Source organism: Ambystoma mexicanum, chromosome 6p (assembly GCF_040938575.1).
Source record: "Ambystoma mexicanum isolate Mex_15411 chromosome 6p, UKY_AmexF1_1, whole genome shotgun sequence".
Lineage (NCBI taxonomy): Eukaryota > Metazoa > Chordata > Amphibia > Caudata > Ambystomatidae > Ambystoma > Ambystoma mexicanum.
Genome location: NC_090935.1, coordinates 1,354,568,217 through 1,354,590,967, shown reverse-complemented (window position 1 = coordinate 1,354,590,967; position 22,751 = coordinate 1,354,568,217). Strand labels below are relative to the sequence as shown.

General features: G+C 45.3%; 1 protein-coding gene across 4 annotated transcripts in view; it reads right to left on the bottom strand.

The window, feature by feature from the left end:
- Nucleotides 1–20,897: 20,897 nt before the first annotated feature.
- Nucleotides 20,898–22,751, bottom strand: part of TTC39B (tetratricopeptide repeat domain 39B) — a 906,668-nt gene continuing 904,814 nt past the window's right edge. For 3 of the 4 annotated variants that reach the window (XM_069626053.1, XM_069626052.1, XM_069626055.1), the window contains one exon: nucleotides 20,898–21,282. In XM_069626053.1, the coding sequence (XP_069482154.1) occupies nucleotides 21,183–21,282 (100 nt within the window). In that variant the 3' untranslated portion in view covers nucleotides 20,898–21,182. The remainder of the gene's footprint in view (nucleotides 21,283–22,751) is intronic. The other variant, XM_069626054.1, reaches the window with a different exon arrangement.

Below are 22,751 nucleotides of genomic sequence, written 5' to 3'. Positions count from 1 at the left end.
TTTGGTCACTTGTAAGGGTAATTCTTCATGCAGACAATGCCACTTTTCTATATCAGATGATATCGTACATGTTTAAAGTTCGGATATCTATTATCGTAAATGAAATACAATAGAAACTCTTCATACTGTCAATTATGTTGAATGTTTCTTTCTTATCTTGCTATGGGTAAGGAGTTAACAACTGATGCAGTGGATATGGAAGAGACACAAGGACCACAGGTACAAAAATAATAGTGACAGTCAACATTTATTAGGATGCATTGTACTATAATTTATCTTTCAATGTGCAAAGTGCTCATTGTTGTGAAATTGTGATTGTAATAATGTACTTCATGTTGCTGGCAATTATGAATTTACCTTTTCAAGTAGTGTATATTTGAAGCACATTCAAACAATTATAGGTTTTGATTTCTGATTATATTTAGACAGCTCATCTGTTTTTGTAGATGATTCGCAGGAGGATTAATCAGTGTAAAACGTTACCTCCATTCCACCGTGGCACTAGTGATGGGCAACGGGTATTGCATTACATTTTTTGTAATATTGAAAGTTGTATCAATAGGTAAAATCGTTGTCAGATTCTGGTATTAAGTAGGTCTTTGTAATATTATGGCATCATCATTATTTTTTAATCTACTCTAGTTTCTTTATTATGACGTGTAAAGTAAGGCAACTCAAAAAGTTGAGAATGATGTTCTTATTTAGTCGACTACAAAGCGTTTAATGTAATGCAGTGTTCTTGTCCACATTGATTAGACGTGGTAGACCCGAGTGAGATCAAATGCGTGGCAAAATCAGAATTTTAAAAGAGTCTTGCATAAAAAGTTTGTTTTTTAGTCAGACTTTGGAAAAGTGCTAACAGAGTGCACATTTCATATTTACCAAAGTAGGTGGATTGCGTTTCTACCACCAAAGCAGTGGCGCAAGTGCAACTCCTGGGCGGTATAATTCTCATAACATTGGTTGCTTTTCTCATAGACATCCACGAGCAGTGCTGCAAGACAATATTGGGTTTGCTGCACTGGCAGATATACTGGAAATATAAATGGCTCTTAGTGCTGGAGAAGGAAGGGGCTGCTTCCTTGCAGTACAGGGGGTGTCCATTCAGCTACTCAATACCCCAGAGGTGACTGGCAAATTGTGGTGTAGGGCGGCGTTGTGCATTGGTAGAACCAAACTTGATCCAGAGCTGCATTGGCAAGGGGTCATCCATGCTACGTCTGTGGTGAATTTGAACAGCTGCGTGTAATCCTAACCTGACCTGTAATAGTAAGCGGTGCTTCGGGCCAGTGTTGTGGTGCGTTGGTAGAGATGGCAACTGTTGTTGCATTGCAGCACTGGTGAGTATTGGAAGGACTGCGTGTGATCCCAGACCATAACTGCAAGGGAGGCTTCGGCCAGGTGTAAGTAGCATCTACAGAGGAATATACTGAGCCACCCGTGACCCCCCACAATGCAGACAGTTAACATGGAAGTACCTAAAAGCCTCCGAAGCAGTGCGGGAGAGGAAGCAGCGATCCAGCAGAAACGCTGAAACATGTTTTTAGTCAGTATAAGATGCTGTGCAGAAACAGAGGGCGCACAGAGCTGGCACCAACAGTAGTGGTGTATGGACAAATAGATTGCAGGGTTTTGTCAATCAATGACCTTTTTCTTCAGTGGGAACCACCATAAAAGGTTACAAATCGTTATACAAAATACAAATTCATCCACAAAGTTCCATAAAAGCATAACATCCTCAGGAAAAAAAAGTCTAGCACATCAACCACACAAAAACAGCCCATTACAATGGCAAAAAATGAGAAATTATGCAATATCAACAGTTATCCGCCTGGCCATCCCCACACATCTTCTAAAAGTAAAAAAGATTACACAACCTAAACAACCCTCTCATACACTAACGAGCTGTTGCCTACGTGACCATGCCCTATTTAAGTAGGAACCCAGAGCACATCAATAAAAAAAGTGAGAACCGGTCTATAATTCCTAAATCTACTATACTTAAGCGTACTTAGCAGCCAGGCCCTTCTCAGACCCGCATAAATAGGATAAAATAGAATAAAATGAGCCAAATGCTCTACCGCCCGGCATATGCACAGAAAACTCCTTCCTCCTTTCCATCTGCAAGTACGTGTTGCTAATGGCAAGACAATGAGCCTAGCTCTGGTGAGCATGGTCCTTTGTGGATAGTTACTCACAAAGGTGAGATACTCTGACAAACCCCCCCAATCCCCTCCCCCGATGGACAAAGGGGAGATACCTTCTTACCTACAAACGAACCATCATTTAATTTCCCCCAATAGCTTCAAGTAACTCTTACGTTTTGTGCTTTATGGTTCTTTGATAAATGCTGACCAACTGCAGTGTTCTTAAAGGATGCTTCAAGACCCAACCTGCAGAGGAAGGACTTGATATGTACCAGCCAATCGATTTTTATCCCTTTCTGTCCATATGGTGTGCCAAAAAAGAATCGGGATTGCATAAATCAAGTCCGCTATATAGGACTGCCCAATTTCTAGATGGGGTAAGTAGCTCGAAGTAGACTCAGGCCAGAGAAAAGCTTTTTTAGAAGCATGTTTTCTGCAGTTTGCAATGCTGTCTAGTCCGTGTGACTCGATATCTCGCATCCATATGTTCGCACTCCCACAGCTTTCCCTATATATATATATATATATATAGTCAACATGTGAGCTGGTGAGGAGTGCCCCAAATCTTTAGCAAATCTAAATATCCCTCTTGTAGTCTCTCATTTTTGTCCCTAGTTTCAATAAATGGTCGGCCCAGCTTCGGCCATCATTAACTCTCAACCCACGGTAATTAAAGCTCTTACAAACCTCAATTAGCTGCCCATCCAAATAGGTCCTCGGCAGAGACCTTCATTTCCCAGGGAGACACGTTATTGTACATTTCTTCGCATTTGCTTTGAGGCCCCTATCCACCATGTATGAGCCATATCCACCAAGTAGCGTCTGCAGTGCTCTTGGATTAGTGGCAATAAGAACCACATTGTCTGCATAGCTAAGCACCGGGAGTTTCCTCCCCTTGCATCCTGGTACATCTGCCCCAAAACCACAGCATATTCTGACCCTAGAATTCATAAAGAGCTACAATAGCTAGCAAAAGGGATGCTGGTTCTCCCAGGTGCTGCAGTGTTGCCCACAGGATGTTCTTGTCCATGTGGTGAAAGGCTGAACTGAAATCCACGAGGGCCACGTAGACAGGACACCCCCCGCCCCTTAACTTAGCATACGTAGTATCAGAAAAAGGTTGAGACCCTGGAAAATCGTCCCAGTACCTGACCTAAAAGCGAATTGGGTACCCAACAGTGTATTGTTTTACCCCGGCCCGTGCCTCCAGTCTTTTAAGGAGCAGGCCTGCCAGAATCCTAGACGTTTCATCCAATAGCGACACTGGTTGGTAAGCACAGGGATCTAGAACATTTCCTTTTTTAAAGATGGGAACGCTAATGCCTGTGTACCAGCTTGGTGGTAGGTAATCCTTGGCTAGAAGTGCATTAAGAAACTGTGCCAGAACCGGGGCCCAGACTTGCTGATGGTTCAAGATGATGTCATTTGGCACCCGAACCGACCGGAGGATTTAAGCGGCCCGTGTCTCAATAACACCAAGCGTATCTCTTCCAAAGTAAATGGATCCAGCAGTATAAAACTCCCTGTAAAACATTGCTCACATCTTCCGCTCCCTCCATGACAACAGAAGTACACATATTGAAAATGATCCAACCAAGTGGACTGGAAGATGTGTTGATCCATAGACGTACGGGTGCCAAGATCTACCTCCGTTGTGTTTCTAGATACCAGGGACCTCAGGTCCCTGGAATTATTCTGTCCAGCTGCTACTAAGAACCTCTCTCAACTCTACTCCGCAATTGTAACGCTCACCTGATTCTCGCAGAGGCGCCGGTCTTGACTGGGCGACTACCGTATCTTCAAAGGTGATGTGTAGCACCCGGTTGGCTCTTTGGGCTGGACCTCTGTGCACTGTATGCCTGACGTGTAGATGTCTGCAGATAGAAAATATGGGGTTAATGAACTGGGGTTATTGGGGTGTCCCTATCTCTTTCCTCTTCTCCTCTCCTGTAGACCCCCAAAGGTTAACGCTCTCACCTTAGGTAAGTGAATGCCGAGCTCTCCATCTGCCTCGGGGCAGGGTGCTGTAACCAGTTTCTTCACTGGATAGGTAGCACAGGCCTCTTGACTTCAGAGGACTGCTGTCCGTCGTTTACTGCACGAACGGTAAGTTTCGAGTCATTCAAATGTCTTTAAAGTCTTTAGTAATGATGTCTCTTGTTTTGCAGGGTTCCGGCGATGGCGGATGACGGGCTGAAGTGAGTTGAAGATGGAGCCCGTGTGATGAATAGAAGCGCCTGGAAGCACGTAAGTAAGCGCTTGTTGCCTGCTTCACGATGTGCTCTAACTGTCTTTTTATTTTGCAGGTACGAGTTCGGAGCGGCTGCAGGGTGCCGGAATACCCACTGGATTAGATGTGGAAAGGAGTAATGGCACGTGAGTATTAAAGTTCCCCAATGTCTTTAAACGCACCTTGTTTTGTCTTTCAGATGCGGGATGCAGCGCCGAAGGCCTCCGGAGCGTGCAAAGAGTTGGTAAGCTTTTGTCTTTCAGATGCCGGAATGCAATGTGAAGACCTCCGGAGCGCACGAAGAGTAGGTAAGCTTTTGCCTTTCAGATGCCGGAATGCTAACCTGTTCTTTCTTGTCTTTATAGGTGTTGCTGAAGACTGGATTCAGGATGGTAAGCCTTTTTCCTTAGGCCCAGGACCGGATGCAGAAGACACGATGAGCGTTCTGCTGCAGAGGTTGCAGAATAACGCAAAGCAAGATTCATCCACCGGGTGTGGTTTAAATAGCCTCCTGTAGTGCTTAGGTGTCTCCTTCCACAGCCACGCCTAAGTAAGAAAAGAGTTCCTGGTAAGAAAAGAGTTCCTGCCTTCCAGAAGAGTTCCAGTGTTCTGAATCTAGGGAGTGGCTCCAGCCCCACCCAACAGGAAAAGTAGTTCCAAACAGAAGAGAATCAGAGGCTCAACTGGCAGGCAAGTAAGCAGCATGGTCTGCTGAAGGTAAGTCCACCCAAGCATTATGAGCCCGGCGCTTCCAGCGCTGGGACTGGGCATATTTATGAGCCTGGTGCCACTGTCGCCAGGACTGGGTCCAAAAGGTCCCAATTGGGACTGGTTGGCACTCGGAACCTGGGTTATGGATCTGCTTCCAAGGGAGTTGGGAAAACCCTGACCTTTTGGAAGCAGAGATCATGACAGTACCCCCCCTCAAGGCCCCTCCCAAACCAGGCTTCTCCGGGGGTTTTGGCTTGTCAGGAAATGTTCGGTGAAATCTTTTGATTAGGCGAGGAGCGTGGACATATTCAGCAGGTTCCCAGGATCTCTCTTGGGGGCCGTAGCCTTTCCAGTCAATTAGGTAGAATAGTTTAGATTTGGAGATCTTGGAGTCCAGAATGCTTTTGACTTCAAACTCGAGTTCTCCATCCACTAGGATAGGTTTTGGAGATTTGGTTAGTCGGGTTTGAGGTTGCACGGGTTTTAATAGAGAGACGTGGAAGACCGGATGTATCTTCATGTGCGGGGGTAAGTCCAACTTGACCGCTACTGGGTTTACTATGGTAGTGATGGAATAGGGACCAAGGTATCTTGGGTTGAATGTGCGTGGCCCTTTTAGAGATAGATATTTGGTGGATAACCAGACTTGATCCCCTACTTGATAGTGAGGGGCTTCCTTCCGATGTTGATCTGCTCCTTTCTTGTATTGTTCTTTAGCCCTTTGAAGGTGAGAAACAGCTTCCTTAAAGGCTTGGGTGATTGTAGAATGCAGGTAGTCTACTGCTGGTGTTTCAAGATCTTGGAGGGGATCCAACTCCGAGGTTCGAGGGTGACTGCCGTACAAAAGAAAAAACGGGGTTTTCCCAGTTCCCGAATGGACAGAGTTATTGTAGGCATACTCGGCTATCCAAAGGATATCTTTCCAAGTTTTTTCAGTTTGTTGCAGCATGCAGCGTAAATACTGTTCCAGAGTTTGATTGGTCCTCTCGGTTTGTCCGTCGGTCTGAGGGTGGTGACTGGTCGATAGTCTCACATCAATTTGAGCCGACCGACAGCAACTTCGCCAAAAATGAGAAATAAATTGACTACCTCGATCCGAAATTAGAACCGAAGGAAAACCGTGCAGTCGGACGATGTTTTCGAGAAATTCTCGGGCCAGAGTTGCTGCTGTTGGCAAGCCTTTGAGCGGAATGAAATGCGCCATCTTGGAGAATAAGTCCACGATTACTAGAATCGTATTGTATCCGGAGCATGGAGGTAGATCGGTGATGAAGTCCATAGAAAGCGTATGCCAAGGGCGAGGTGGGATGTCAATAGGGCGTAAGAGGCCTGCTGGTCTTTCCTTTTGACTCTTGTTTTGGGCGCATACTCCACAGGACATTATAAAGTCTCTGATATCTTTTTTCCAAGACGGCCACCAGAAGTAGCGCTTGATCTTTTCTGAGGTCTTGGCTATACCGGGATGACCTTCCAGTAAAGAGTCGTGATAACAAGAGATTACTTTTTTCTGTAAATCTGTGCTGGGTAGGTATAATCGTTCTTGGAAATACAATAAATTGTCCTTTACTGCAAAGTCCTTTCCCTGCAGATGCCAATTCTGTATGTCTGCTGGAGTTACAAGTTGCCTGGCTTTATCCTTAACTTCCTCTATGGATTCTGTGGCGATTACACCCAGAATTCTTTGTCCGAGAATGATTGGTACAGGTTTAGGGTTGACCAAGTGTTCTTCCACTCCCATCCGAGAAAGGGCATCGGCTTTACCGTTCTTTGTACCAGGTCGATAGGTAATTATGAAGTCAAACTCGGCAAAGAATAATGCCCAACGGAGTTGTCTAGAGGATTGGGCTTTTGCGGTCTTCAAATATTGCAGGTTTCGGTGATCCGTAATCACAGTAACGGTGTGTCGGGCCCCCAGCAGATAATGCCGCCAAGCCTTAAAGGCAGACTTGATAGCCAGAAGTTCCTTGTCAGTAATCGTGTAATTGATTTCAGGAGGCGAGAATTTGCGGGACCAAAATGCCACGGGATGCAACTGATTGGTTACCGGGTCCTTTTGTGATAGAACTGCCCCCATGGCAAGGCTTGAAGCATCAGTTTCCACGATGTAGGGGAGTTCGGGGCGAGGGTGTTTTAAGATTGGTGCAGAGATAAATTTAGTCTTCAAATCCTGGAAAGCTTGTTCCGCCTCGGTAGACCATTCAAAACGTTTGTTTTTCTTTAACAAGGCAGTGATGGGCTGGACTATTCGAGAGAATTCGGGGATAAACCTGCGGTAAAAGTTAGCGAAGCCTAACATGCTTTGCACACCTTTTACGGAGGATGGTGATGGCCATTTGAGAACTGCATCGACCTTCTTTGAATCCATACGCACTCCGCCAGGTGATAATATGAATCCCAAGAATTCAACTTCAGTCACGTTGAAAACACATTTTTCCAACTTAGCGAAAAGTTTGTGTTGGCGCAAACTTTCGAGGACCATTTTCACGTGTTTCCGATGTTCAGATTCCGATGAAGAATAAACAAGGATGTCGTCAATGTAAACAACAACACATACATCTATGAGCTCTCTGAGGACATCGTTCATAAAATATTGAAAGGCGGCCGGGGCATTGCAAAGTCCGAAGGGCATGACCTGATATTCAAATAGCCCATACTTGGTGCGGAAGGCCGTCTTCCATTCATCGCCCTCTTTTACTCGTACCAAGTGGTAAGCTCCTCTAAGATCCAGCTTTGTATATATGCATGCTTTTCTGACTTGGTCCAGGAGTTCAGGGATCAAAGGTAACGGATATCTATTCTTAACGGTGATCTGGTTCAGGGAGCGATAATCGATACAAGTTCTAAGGTCTCCTTCCTTTTTTGGAACGAAGAACAAAGCTGAAGAAGCAGGGGACTTGGAAGGACGAATAAACCCATTTGCCAGGTATTGATCCAGGTATTGTCGAAGGTGAAGGTTCTCAGGCTCGGTGAGGGCATAAATCCTACTACAAGGAGGAGTAGATCCAGGTATCAGGTCTATCTGGCAGTCATAAGACCTATGAGGAGGTAGAGTTAGCCTGATCCTTCCGGAAAACATCTTGGTATTCTAGGTATTCGGGAGGTAACTGGGGAGTCTCTGAAGAAATTGCGGCCAGTGCAACACCAGGTGGAGGGTGACAAGTAGAGACACATTCTGGAAACTGGAATTCTTGCTCGCCAATCGATCAGAGGATTGTGTTTCTCTAACCAAGGTATTCCTAGAATAATCTGAAACTGAGGGGCCTTGATCACATCGAACACGATCTTCTCATGGTGTCCATCTTGACTTACTAGCGTCACCTCTTGAGTGGTATGCGTTACTGGCCCAGAGGCTATCTCCGTACCATCCACCGTAGTAATGACGTCCTTTACAGCCTTGGGACAAAGAGTTAGATTCATCCTCAAAACCATTTCATGATCCACATAATTGCCAATGGCACCGCTGTCGACGTAAGCTTCAATTGCATGTAATCGATCCGGATTATCAGGGCTAATGAGGACCATAGGTATCACGAAATGCGAGGTCACGGAACTGGTTTTCACGCTCGGCAAGAGGACCTCTATTCTTGTCGGGCGAGGTCGTTTCCCTGCTCAGAGTTTGTAACTTTGGTAACTGCAGCTCCTACTGCCTTCTTGGCAGGTTTCACCGGACAGTCTCGAAGAAAGTGCCCTGAGTTTCCGCAATATAGGCATAATTGCAACTGTTTCCTCCTTTCCCGCTCCCTTTGTGTTAGAGGACCTTTCAGACCCCCTATTTGCATGGGTTCCCCGGAGTCTACTCCTTTGGAAGGAGTTGGCGGTTTGGAAAATACTCGAGCATCAAACTTGGAACGATCGGCCTTCCTGTTCTGCAGCCTGTGATCTATTTCAACGACCAAGTCTATATAATCCGAACAGTCTTGTGGGGGATTCACTACTTGGGCTAAAACGTCTTTGAGCTCTCCACGTAGACCTCTATAAAACAGCGTAATCCTTTTGTCCTCAGGCCATTGAGTTTCCACTATTAGTCTATTGAAAGATGCAATATAAACCAAAAGGTCTTGATTACCCTGTCGCAACGAAAGAAGCTCATTGTCCAAGGCCTGCCCCTGTGAATGTCTTGCGAACAGTTTTTCCATACTAAGCTGAAAGGCTTGAAAATCATGGAGAACCGGATCATCTTGATTAACTAGAGGGATCGACCAGTCTGCCGCATTGCCACTAAGGTACGAAAGTACAAAAGCTACTTTTGCTTGATCAGTTGGAAAGGCTGCTGGCCGGCATAAGAAGTGCAACCGGCACTGATTGATAAATACTGCAAACCTCTTTGGGTCACCAGAAAATCGTTCGGGCGGAGCCAGAGGTACATTCCCAGGTAGGTTGATCTGCACTGGATTCATAGAGGATGTTGAAGGAAGATTTGCCCCTGATGCGGGTAACGGGGTCTGTCCGGCTTGTGACTGTAGCACTTGTCTAGCAAGATTGTCTGTTCTCTCCTTGGAAATAATTAGTTCCCTTCTTAGAGCATTCGTTTCCTGACAAGCTGCATGCACTTCTGCCCTTAGTTCCCCAAGTAACCGGGCTAGGGGGTCAGTATCTGAGGTTTCCATAGCGCCTGGGCGAGAGTTTTGCGGTAGGCTTTGCGTTCTGTAACGCTCAACTGATTCTCGCAGAGGCGCCGGTCTTGACTGGGCGACTACCGTATCTTCAAAGGTGATGTGTAGCACCCGGTTGGCTCTTTGGGCTGGACCTCTGTGCACTGTATGCCTGACATGTAGAGTAAGATGTCTGCAGATAGAAAATATGGGGTTAATGAACTGGGGTTATTGGGGTGTCCCTATCTCTTTCCTCTTCTCCTCTCCTGTAGACCCCCAAAGGTTAACGCTCTCACCTTAGGTAAGTGAATGCCGAGCTCTCCATCTGCCTCGGGGCAGGGTGCTGTAACCAGTTTCTTCACTGGATAGGTAGCGCAGGCCTCTTGACTTCAGAGGACTGCTGTCCGTCGTTTACTGCACGAACGGTAAGTTTCGAGTCATTCAAATGTCTTTAAAGTCTTTAGTAATGATGTCTCTTGTTTTGCAGGGTTCCGGCGATGGCGGATGACGGGCTGAAGTGAGTTGAAGATGGAGCCCGTGTGATGAATAGAAGCGCCTGGAAGCACGTAAGTAAGCGCTTGTTGCCTGCTTCACGATGCGCTCTAACTGTCTTTTTATTTTGCAGGTACGAGTTCGGAGCGGCTGCAGGGTGCCGGAATACCCACTGGATTAGATGTGGAAAGGAGTAATGGCACGTGAGTATTAAAGTTCCCCAATGTCTTTAAACGCACCTTGTTTTGTCTTTCAGATGCGGGATGCAGCGCCGAAGGCCTCCGGAGCGTGCAAAGAGTTGGTAAGCTTTTGTCTTTCAGATGCCGGAATGCAATGTGAAGACCTCCGGAGCGCACGAAGAGTAGGTAAGCTTTTGCCTTTCAGATGCCGGAATGCTAACCTGTTCTTTCTTGTCTTTATAGGTGTTGCTGAAGACTGGATTCAGGATGGTAAGCCTTTTTCCTTAGGCCCAGGACCGGATGCAGAAGACACGATGAGCGTTCTGCTGCAGAGGTTGCAGAATAACGCAAAGCAAGATTCATCCACCGGGTGTGGTTTAAATAGCCTCCTGTAGTGCTTAGGTGTCTCCTTCCACAGCCACGCCTAAGTAAGAAAAGAGTTCCTGGTAAGAAAAGAGTTCCTGCCTTCCAGAAGAGTTCCAGTGTTCTGAATCTAGGGAGTGGCTCCAGCCCCACCCAACAGGAAAAGTAGTTCCAAACAGAAGAGGATCAGAGGCTCAACTGGCAGGCAAGTAAGCAGCATGGTCTGCTGAAGGTAAGTCCACCCAAGCATTATGAGCCCGGCGCTTCCAGCGCTGGGACTGGGCATATTTATGAGCCTGGTGCCACTGTCGCCAGGACTGGGTCCAAAAGGTCCCAATTGGGACTGGTTGGCACTCGGAACCTGGGTTATGGATCTGCTTCCAAGGGAGTTGGGAAAACCCTGACCTTTTGGAAGCAGAGATCATGACAGCAATCTTCCACCTCCTTGCAGTCAATTCTTTCCTGTACTCTCTTCTGCTTGTTCTAATAAGGTTAGGGTCAGGTGTTTTGTACTTGAGATGATAGTACCTCCTTCCTACTTTCTTTACATTTCTGAGAGAGCCATGATCTTCTAGGTTTAGTAACACTGTCCCTCATTTTTTGGCAAGACAAACATCTTACCACATTTCAATAAGATGTTAGAAAAGGCATCAAAAATCCTTTCTGTGTTACTGCGGAATTGCAAAGAAATCAGGAACGGAGAAACCGATTTAATAGTGCACCCTTATTTTCGGGCTATCCAATCACCAATCTGAAAACCCAGAATATTTGGCCACCGTGAGACTGGAACTGGTATGAGTACCCGATGATGGTGATACAGCCCTCCCATTTATGGCTCTCTAACCTAACTCCCACAGCATCTCCCATACAGTTTGCGCTCCATCTGATGTAGAAGGGTCCATCAACAGTGCTGGGGGAATACATAGACCCACTTGTTCATCTTCAGGTAGCAGTTCATCCCCCGTATCGAGTCAAATATTAAAACCTCCCCTCACAATTACAGGGACTCTGTGCCCATCACCTTGTTCGTAGGCAATAACTGCTTTTAATGCCTGGAATGGTGCATGCATCACTTTGCCCCCTTTGGTGTTCTAAAAATGCATCAACCTAAATTCCTCAAAGAGCTTTGTCATTTAGTCGTATTGTCCAGAAGAGCCCGAAGTTCAGATTTGGGACAATCGGCCAGTCTGTATGGACACAGAATTTGACCACACTGGCACAAAAGACTGCATAGAGAACTTGTTTGTCCAGGTCCTTCACCAATGGGCTATCATAAAGCCAATTCAGCGCTTTGCTCTTTCTTCAAAGCACTATGCGACCAGAGACAAATTTAAAGAAGTTTGTCTCAAACGTCAATCATCTAGAAGAACCCACAGGCACAGACTTCATCGGTGGCCCGCTCAAGCTGCTTTGGACTTTTTACACCTGGAACCTTTGCTCTTTCAGTGCACTGCATGTGCCAATGACCTGCTTGAGTAAACGTGGGGCCTAAACACGTGAAAGAGAGCAAACAAATGCATTCGGCACACCCAACTGGCCTAGCACAAAGGTTTATTCTAGTTACACCCTGGGTTGGGCCTTACAGATACTTGACATTTCTGAAATGGATTCCGGTGCCACAGACTAGTTGGTCTTTAGCATACATCTTGCACCCCTTTCTAAATCCCTATTGGCAAGTGCAATCAACAGTTATCCATCTTGCTTATACCTCCAAAGGATTAAGGGCTCATATTTAATCCGCTTTTACTTTACTTTTCTTTTTTTTTTTAAATCTTCCATCTCTATTTTTTTCTCCAAACACTGTTGAATTGTATTTTTTGTATCGTGCATTTGCCAGCAGCTCTTGAAGCTTTAAGTCTCAAGGTCATAGACATCTACCTAAATGTGAGCTATGGGACGTTGGAGAGCCCTTGGCCTACCTATGTTTGGAAATGGCTAAACCTGGCTACTTTTGAAGCTCTGGTAAATGGCAGCCAGCCTCTAGCATGTGCTCCATAATTATCATGTCACTGACTGCCTCAAAGGAACACATTTGATAGTGTGAAGGGATCATGAAGCAAGACACGGTCAACAGATTCAAAGTTCTAAATAGAAGACTTTATTAACTCAAATGTTAAGATGGTAGAAGGCCTAACCTGCCCTATGGCAGTGGTCTTCAAACTTTTTTGGCTGCTTCCCGAACCCCAAGCAAAATTTGGGCAGGCCGGGCCCCCCCAAAAATGCCAAATGGGCAGCAAGTACAAATGGTTGTAACCATCGTGCCCTATCCCTGCACCTTACTCCTATGTATAGTGCCTGGGCTCCCCCACCTGCTCCCATCACAGCCTCTGGGCTCCCTCATCCCACTCCTGCCCAGTCCCTGTGCTATCCCCACCCTGCTCCCACAACAATTCCATGCCTCCCATCCATCCTGCTCACACCAGAGAACCACAGTTCCCAGCACAGTTACAGGGGCAGTGGCAGCTGATGATTTTTTTTTTTTAAGTGGAGGGTCATAGATATTTCCCTCAGATGTGCCACAGCGACCATACGTAGTGGGGGAGTCTGAACCAATCATGGATGGTTCGGGGTGCTTCTCCGCATGACCTTTTTTAAAATAATGGGTTAAAATGTTGCATTTTAGAGTAATTGGGTAAAAAGCCAAAAAGTTTGCAATGGGCGCTGGGGGGGGCCAAGGGGCAGGCATGGTATTTTTTACTGGACATCTACAATAGATGTCCAGTAAAAAGATACCATCCTTGTCCCCTGGGCTCCACAATGCCTCCAAAGGAGAGCTGATTGGCAGATGGGCAGGGGTATTGCACAAAACAAAAGGAGGTGATGGCTGGAAGATTTGGAATGAATCCTAAACCTCTGGCATTGCTCTGGTCATCCCTCCAGACCATCCGTCTTCGCCTCCCAAACCATTAGAAAAGGGGAAAGACCATGTGCAAATCAGGCTTGGTCCCACCCCAAAAGGAGCAATCTAGCCCGAACTGCTTGGTCACATCACTTCTGCACAAGACCACAAGCATCCCCCAAACAGGTTTCGGCCTTGCTGGGCCTCAACAGTGAGGAGCAGCTTGGGTCTCTAGGCCCAGCAGGCACGGGACGGGACCAACGTCTGTGCATACCCGTCCCACTCGTGGTGATTTACAAAAAACAAAAGAGGTGATGGCTGACTTACACAAAATAAAGGTTTGCCCTGAGCAATGCCAGAGGTTGGGATTCAATCCAAACCTTGTAGCCATAATCTCCTGTTTTGGATAGGGGTATTGAGCACAAAGCCGTTTTTAAAATGCCATTGTTGTTCAACCCTCCTTCCCCCTGACTCCCCACATCAGCTCAATGGGCCAACACAAACACACATTTACACAGCAAGCACTATCATTCACACGAGCACCCATCACCATACACTCATTCATATAACAAGCAGACACGCATACATACACATATTTAAATAAAAAATAAATTAACATACACTTCCCTTCTGCCCCGTTCCGGAAGTTTCCTCCCCAGTGCTTCATCTCCTGCATCATGAACAGGAATCGGGAAGCACGAGCTTTCCTGGTTCCTGCATGCATGGGCATGGGTGATGAAACACCCCACTCCAGCCTGCTCTGTCTGTATGTATGTGCAAGGAGGTGCAGAAGCTCCCCCTCGCACATACAGGCATGCAGTGCCACAGCCAGCATTTCCAAAGAGCTATGCAAGGCTGGCGAAGCAAATGCCCCTATCCTTGCATGGCTCATTGAGCATGTGCGGCTGGGGAACTGAACTGCCAAAGCGAAATAGTGTTTCCCTTTGACAGTTCAGCCAGCCCACGAGAGCTCCCTCAGCTGGAAAAAGCAGCCCAGGGAGCCCCCACTGGGTCAACGCCCCTCGCCCATTGTGGACGATCTGCCCATGCCTAGGGCACCCCCTTGTCTCACTTTTTCTTTCCTCCATTTATAAAATAAAAATAAAATTAAAATATATATATTTTTTTGCAATTCTCGTGCCCCCACTTTCGGGTACGCAGCCACGCCCCACAATTTCTATTCAGTTTCGTATTCAACACCTATTCGCAGCCCAGTAGGAACACCCCAGCTGTCGAGTAGCTTTCCCCGACACTCACCAGTCCTCGGCATTGTTCCTCTGTGGCTCCTGCAGATTCTTTTCTGCTCGGTCCGTCTTGTCTTGGGCTGTACAGGTTCTCTGGGCTGCTGGCCGGTGTCCTGGCTCTTCCACCGGTCCCACCACGACACCGGCTGGTCTCTTTCCCCACAGGCCTCCATGTTGCTCCCTGTGCTGGTCTGTGGACCTCTCTTTATAAACCTGCAACCACCTTAACAGGTTGCAGGTGTCGATCCTCAATTGGGCTTGCCTAACTGCGATTAAGGGGACATGGCTGCCTCTCACCATGCAAGCATCATCTTTGTCCCAGTACCAGAGTGGTAAAAAGAAGAAGGTTTAGTGTTTATTAATCTGTCTTCTCTTCCTTGTCCCAGTACTTTCAGAGGTTAAATGTGGAGAAAAGCAGGGAGAGGTTTTGCAGTAGTCCATAAAGGCTGGGGAAGGGGTAGGTTGGTTGTCAATAGGGAAAGGGGATACCCCAAGGACCATCCACCCCGGTGATCTTCCCTCGCTTCTCTACCCGAAGGGTCAGGAACCAAAAGCGATGGCTTTTCTCTGGCTACCTGAGGAGAGAATCCAGGGGTAGTAGACGCAAAGATACCCTCAGGTTTCTCACAATAGATAAGCATATCATTTACAAGAACCAGTTCTCTGTATTTGTGAACAATAGCACAATCACGAAGCAGATCTCAAAAATGAAAACAATTAAAGGCAAGATTTCAGCTGCTTCTGAAATGTCAGATGAAGGGGGAGAGAGAATCTCACATAATTACTGGGTCCCACTAAGATTGCTTGCATCTCATTTTGCAAACTATGTACATGCAGCAGTGTTGTGTAATGTGTGCCTTCTTAAAATGTAATTCCCAGCACTGCTAGAACTGTGAATTGCTTTCAAAGATTCCATTGTGTGTCTTTACTGACTCCAAAGTTAATGCTCCGGAGATAAGGTGGCCATCCCAGGATTGCATTCCATGCACATACTTCCTGCACCGAATGGATTTTAAACTGAATATTCTCTTTTTTTATGTAAAAGAAATGTCCAGCAGTTTGTTGTTACTTATTCCATTCTTTGACCACCATCTGATAACGCATATTGGATTTCGAAAGCCAACTGTCCATCATAGCATATTTTCATTTAGACCGGTAAAAAGGCGAGAACACTTGGATTGTGGGTTTCTATATGGATGAAGAAAGTACTTTATTAATTCTACAGGTTCAGGAGATAAGCAGAAGCCGCGAGACAGAGTATCAAAGATGAAGATGAAATGTACGTCCAGGATCATGAGGGAGTGGGGTCTTCGCTGATGACACTTTGCAGCAAGGTTAGAGACCCTAAAACATCCATGGAATATGGCACTTGAACTCTTTTGCCCAATACAGAGAAAGGGTGCAATGCTGCATTTTGTATTTTCTGAAGCCGTTTACAGAATTGCACGACCAAACACAATTCACTGTGGTGGCTTAGTCAGGAGGGAATGAGGACTATCTAAGCATAAACCTGAAGGGACTTGAGTAGATAAACAGGATCTCTCTTTTTAAGCACTTAATTTAGTGATGGCAGTGTCCTGCTGAATCAGAGTAAGCTGTCCAATACAAAAACCAAGGCAGGAACAAGACACAGGCCTAGGCATCTAGGCACGCGTTATAGACCTCAACATCCTTTCAGACCAAAGATATCTGCAACCTATTATTGTCATTCACAGTTGTGCTACAAAATACAGCACTCCATTAGGCATAAGCATATTCTGAATATCACTGCATGTGTAATTTGGAAAATTAGAAAATAAGCATTAAAGCTAGGGGATGGTGACAGAAGTTGAAAAAATGGAGGCACCTTTGAGAACCTTGCAATTTAATGACATTGCTGGAAAAGAGAGTAAGGAGTCACCTCTTGGAACAAATGGAACAAAAAGGAGTGAAACCAGTCCAGTTACAAAGCCTGGATAGCCAGTGTATACCTGCACTATTAGGGTGGCACAGCTGGAGGTTGTGAAGAGCACTGCGGTAGGAGGCATACCTTCCCCCAAACAGTCTGATGCTATAACACATGCCTCTTGAGCAAGTCTGTGTTGTAGTTAATGACACACTACTGCATGATCCTCTTGAACAGAGCTGAATCACAGACAACACTGTATAAACTGCTTAGACACAGTTGCATCACATAAAATGGGTTCCATGTAATAATGTTGCCACAAAAATCTCGCCATGCAAAAATATCGCCGAAAAATGGTCGTTTTTTGTGGCGACATTATTGCATGGAACATGCGGGGGACACCCCCGCAGCCCCCAATTTTGTTTACATTTTTTTTTATTTTTTTGCCCCTGCCCCCATATATATGGTCACCCAAATAATATCGCCACAACATTTTCCCGACGATATTATTTACGGCGACCATATATATGGCGATATTATTACCTGATACCATAAAATGGTGGCACGCTTGCATCATTTTCTCAATGACTGGATAGAAAGACAGTACACAGCAGGCTCTTGTAGCCCCAATCTTGAACAAGTAGGTTTATTAGTCCGACTCACATTAACAGAAATGGCCGTATTGTAATCCTGCAACATGGCCAACTAAAAGTATGCTTCCAGCATGCCTAGGAGGCAGAGTGCATTTCCAGCAGCCATTTTGGATTAGGCAATTCTATTGAAAGATCTTGTCCAGTCTCTTTTGCAGCGCTCCAAACGTCTGGTACCAGATAAAGATGAGACGTCTTCAGTGCTACAAGAAGTCCATGATCCTGAACATGGTTCTGGTAGATTTATGTGCAGATTATGGTAATACCAAGCAAGTGTTTGTGCGAGCGAGATTGAGGATTCATCAGCAGAAACTGTCATATCAGCCAAGAGAGCAGTAGTGAAAGACCTCGAGAAACAGGCTGTACTTTCTAGATCACACCAATCCCAAATATCATGCCATCCAGTAACTCAAAAAAGACAGTTCAATGTACACTCCAAGACATGAGCGATCGCATTGATCAAGAAGTATTAGCACATGGAGCTCATTATTGATTTACTGTTAGCCCATCAGAATGTTTAGAGTGCAGTCAGTCATTACTGGTATTTACTGCATTCTTAACATTCTGTCTTTAAAAGCAAAACGAAAAACAACAACGCCTTTTCCAGGCAAGATTTCTTTCAAAAAAGCAATTCCTATCTAGGAAGATCTTTTTCATCATATTTAACACAAGAAAGAAAAAGCTAAAACATGAGAGAAGACGCTTTTAGTTTCTTATAGAGTAATCTATTAATTTCCGATGACTTCTAATACATGTCAAACCCGCTCCAGTAGACCCACATTTTCAATGTAAATGTCCAATTTATGAAGACAACCGTATTCAAATAGTACACATACTAAAACACTTTTAATTTACTAACTCGCTTTGTCCATTTACATTACTCCCTATTAAAGCAAGGTTTTTACTTCACCACAAAATCTCTAGAACATGTATTGATATTACCACTATGTGCTAACAGACCTTCAGAAATGTCATTGGGCCTCATTCCGAGTCCGGCGGTAACCCTGCCGGTGCTACCGGCGGGTGGCTGCCGGACTCGGAATGAATTACCAGCGCCTGACTTCCCTAGTGCCATCGGGCTATTCCAGGTTCGGCAGCCGGGAAGTCAGGCTCTGGCAATTTCGCTAATCCCCATTCCCATAGAGTCCTTTGGGACTCTATGGGATTAAGAGCACAGGTGCACTGGCACTGTTAACAATGCCAGTGCTCCTGTGACAAGTCTGACTACCGTGGCCGCTGCGCCAGGCAGGGTCAGACCTGTGCCAGTAAGCTAACCGACATCGTTGTTTCCAGACCGACAAACTTATAATAAGGCCCATTATCTCTTGGGATAATGACCCTTCCCGTAACCTATTGCCCTCGGCATTGCCTCGTACAATAACTTGGTGGTGGGTCTTTATCACGGGATGACACTTCCCTCAGTCTATAAGGCTATATTATTGTTATTTTCTTACATATGTATGTATTGGAACAACAAAGCACAATCCTTGCTGGGTAGCAATGGAGTGTTGTACATAAGCAGGGCACGGAGGAGTTACAAGTAAGGAGTGGAGTGGTAGAAGAGCTAGAATATGTAAGGAGGGGTGGGATTCGGGGGCGAGGTAGGGTTGAGCGATGGGCAATATACTGCTGAAGAACAAGGTATTCATGTCCTCCCTGAAGAGTAAGATAAAAAGGCAGTCTAATCTGTGTTGGAAACCTGTTCCACAGAGTGTGTCTAGCAGACAAAGACTGGTAAACCTGCTCATTTACTGCCAATATGGTTTACCATTACCACCACTCTGTCCTGTGGCATTATCACAGGATGACGAGTGGAGTGGTCGTAGGCCATAGGAAATCCCCATATGCTGTATGTGTTTTCATAGGCAGGCCTGGAACATGAACTGGCAAACAATCCAAACAAGAAGGCACAGAACCAAAAGACCAATCCCTTTTACCCTGCACACTGAAGCATATGGGTCTGTTGAAATAATTGAGCCGGATTTGAAGGTGAGCGGTGTTGCGGACACAAGTCAAATTGTTCTGAATATTACCAGTGTTATATAAAAAGAAAATACATGCCATGATTTAGGTAAGGGAGGGGGAAGGATGCAATTATAACTGATAGCAGTGGGACTAAGCAAAGGTAGCCCTCAGGTCAGCAGAGTCTATGTCCTATTGGGTGTTTGCGATTTCACAACCAAGCAGTGAAACAATTCAATTGGGAGGGTGGGATACACGCGGCATGGTAGAGAAGAGATTTCTGCAAACGGTTCCGCATGAAAATAAAAGAATATGAAGTTCAAAATAATGAATTGTGACCAAAGGGATAAAAAAAGGCCTTTTACAATGTTCCATTTTCGGTCATTTGTTGGCCTCAATCCAATGTCCAGTGGAACACCCAGGTCCTTGCTTCGAGTTGTGGGCTTTTAGCATTCCCAAACCAACCTATAGAGCAGAGTTGTCCAACTTCAGGCCTCGAGGGCCGGATCCATAACTTTTTTCAGGATACCCCTCATTAATATTCATGAGATAAATGTGCATACGATTCTAAACGTATGCACATTTTTCCCCATGAATATAATGAGGGATATCCTGAATGAAAACCTGTCAGGGTTCCGGCCCTTAAGGCCCAGAGTTGGACAACCCTCGTCTAGAGAGTCTGTGGTCCAGCTCGTTGAGGGCTTGACAAAGTTTCCAGTCCTCTTCCAGAAGTCTGGGGCAAAGGTGGACTATCCCTCTCCCTACAATTGGATGTACTAGGGATTTATTTTCTGGACAGGATTAGGGAGTTATGTCCACTGACACCTCCCTCTGTGTTTATGGGATTGGTCCCTGGGACCCTCCCGCCTTGCTATCCGTGTCTTAGGCACCCTGGGCCCTCTTTGATATTGCTCCATCTCGTAAAGTCTCCAACCTCTGGTTAAACAACTTGAGCTCATGCCTTGCTATATTTAAAAGGATGCAGACTATGCAACCATCCAACTCCCTCACACTTTGCATTTCTTTCCCCGTCCTATTTTAACAAAACATATTGCCAGCTGACTTTGGTAATTCCGTTCCTTGTCTTAATCTGATCAACAAATGCATTTAACAAACTTAACTACATCTTCAACCTACTCACTGTGGGGAGTGCTTCCAGTTTACTTCTTTCTACAAATCTGCAAGCCCTGGAGGACGTTTCCTCGCTGTGTGAATACTCTTGCTTATCACGGTTCCTTATCAGAGAGCTCTGCCTCCTGCCCCCAATTTATGCCCACCACATTCCAACTTCTAAAACATTCCCAATATGCATGTGCCCTCGACCACTTTCCACTGTGGTTAATGCACATAATTCAATTATATTATTTTAAAATGAATGTTATTTCAAAACAGATTTTTTTTATGAATGTCCTTCTAGGACATTGATTTTTTTCCCCCATTTACCCTTTTCTCTGCGAATTCTGTCCCTGGCCTCAACCCCCAATGGTGAATAAAACATGTACAGGTGATATATTGGCTAAACAGAGCTACTTAATAGTCTAATTTTGCATTCAAAAACATTTTCAGGCCAACACATACTGGAAATTGATTCAGAAACACACTCTTTGGATCAGACTTTATTGCACAAGCACCTGCCTCATACATTCTCATCCAAATCAAAACAAACATTAAATTATTCATCTGTGAAACAAAATATATGAACTTTCTTCAAAGTACATTATAGAACAAATATATATGATACAATCACCATATAAAAAAAACATTTATGTTAGAGGGCCAACATCAATTCACGTAGGGGAGTCAGAAAAATATGTATAATTTATCTGTCAGTTTTTGTCTCGCTTCCACATGATTTTATCTTTACACAGACGGCATGGGAACCACTCTGCTATGGTGGAGTTGATGCCGGCGAACCCTTCAAAGTATTGAGCGCTGCGTGGATTCGGAAATGTAATCGGGACTCCATGGAGTAGTCCTTGTAGTTAATCCTGCAACAAGAACAACAACTTTTTAGCTCCATTCTTCCTTCTGCCTTCTTTCAACCTCACGCTCGACACAGAACCATTCATTTACATTTTTTTTAAACACTTCTGCAATACCGCTTTACTGAATCCAAAGAGGTAGTGTGCAATTCATGAACAGGTCCAACCCCACACACTGCCTCATAGTCCGCTGTACGTAACGGTACACACAGCTCGAAAAATATGCATGCATCTTTTCACAGAACAGAAAACCAAGCAGCCACAGTTTGTAGACAACACGATATTTTGCCTTTACATGAACTTGTAACAGGTTTTATTTGACATGCATGCACCTCCTAAAGCACTGTGATAAGGTGTATGGTTTTGAACTAGGCCCTGCTCCTATTTGGGGCAGTGTCGACTGGCCAACTACTGTTCTCTTAGGTCATGGATTCTCAAACCGGTCTCACAGCACTAGAAAGGTGCAACGTTACTCCAAGTGCCCACAAGGCAAACCCAAAATAAGCAGAGATCCTCCAACTGGCATAGGACATAGGGCTTTAAAGGAATAGTGCTGTCAGAAATATTATTGGCAAAAAAGATGGGCAATAATCAAAAAAATATCTAAAAAATATTTTTTTTTAAAAGTCCCCATGTAAAGTATTGAGCAAATGAAGCTCAAACTTTAAAATAGGAAGCACTAGGAGGCATCCATTTTGTGAAATGGATGCCGCCTGTGCTTGCCCTTGCGGCACTAATGAAGTAAAAGCCAGCCAGCTGTAGTAAACAAAAGCTAACACTGGGTGGCTTTTGCTTCATTGGTGCTGGAGGACGGAGACCAGAGACTGCAGGCAGAAAGCTGCATCTCAGTAAGTGCCAATTTCTTTTTTTTAAATAAGCACTATCTGCAGTTTTTTTTCTATGTTTTCCGGGCTGGAGGAGCCCGGAAAACTTAGAAAGAAAACCGCAGCTTTTAAAACGTTGTATTTATGTTTGCGGTAGCTTCAACTTGGAGCCCCAGGGCTCCAAGCTGAAGCTACCGCAAACATAAATCCAGCGTTGTTGTATTTAAAAATGCTGCAGAGGAGCCCGAGAAACTTAGAAAGAAAAACAGCAGTGTTTTTGAAACACAACTGTGTTGTGTTTCTGCCTGCCGTGGCTATCACGTTGGGTCCCCGTGGCTCCCCCGCGGGAGCACAGGAGACTCAAAGTGAAAGCCAAGGCAGACAGAAACAACGCGGTTGTGTTTCCATGCCGCCGTGTTTCTGCCTGCAGCAGCTTTCGCGTGGAGTCTACTGGGCTCCCCCAACCCTGAGGGAGTCCAGGAAACTCCAAGCAAAAGCTTCCACAGTGAGAAATACAACATTGTTGTATTTGTAAATGCCTCAGTATTTACAAATATAACAACGTTGTTATTCTGAATGCGGCAGCTTTTGCTTGGAGTCTCCTGGACTCTCTGAGGGTTGGGGGAGCCCAGGAGACTCCACGTGAAAGCC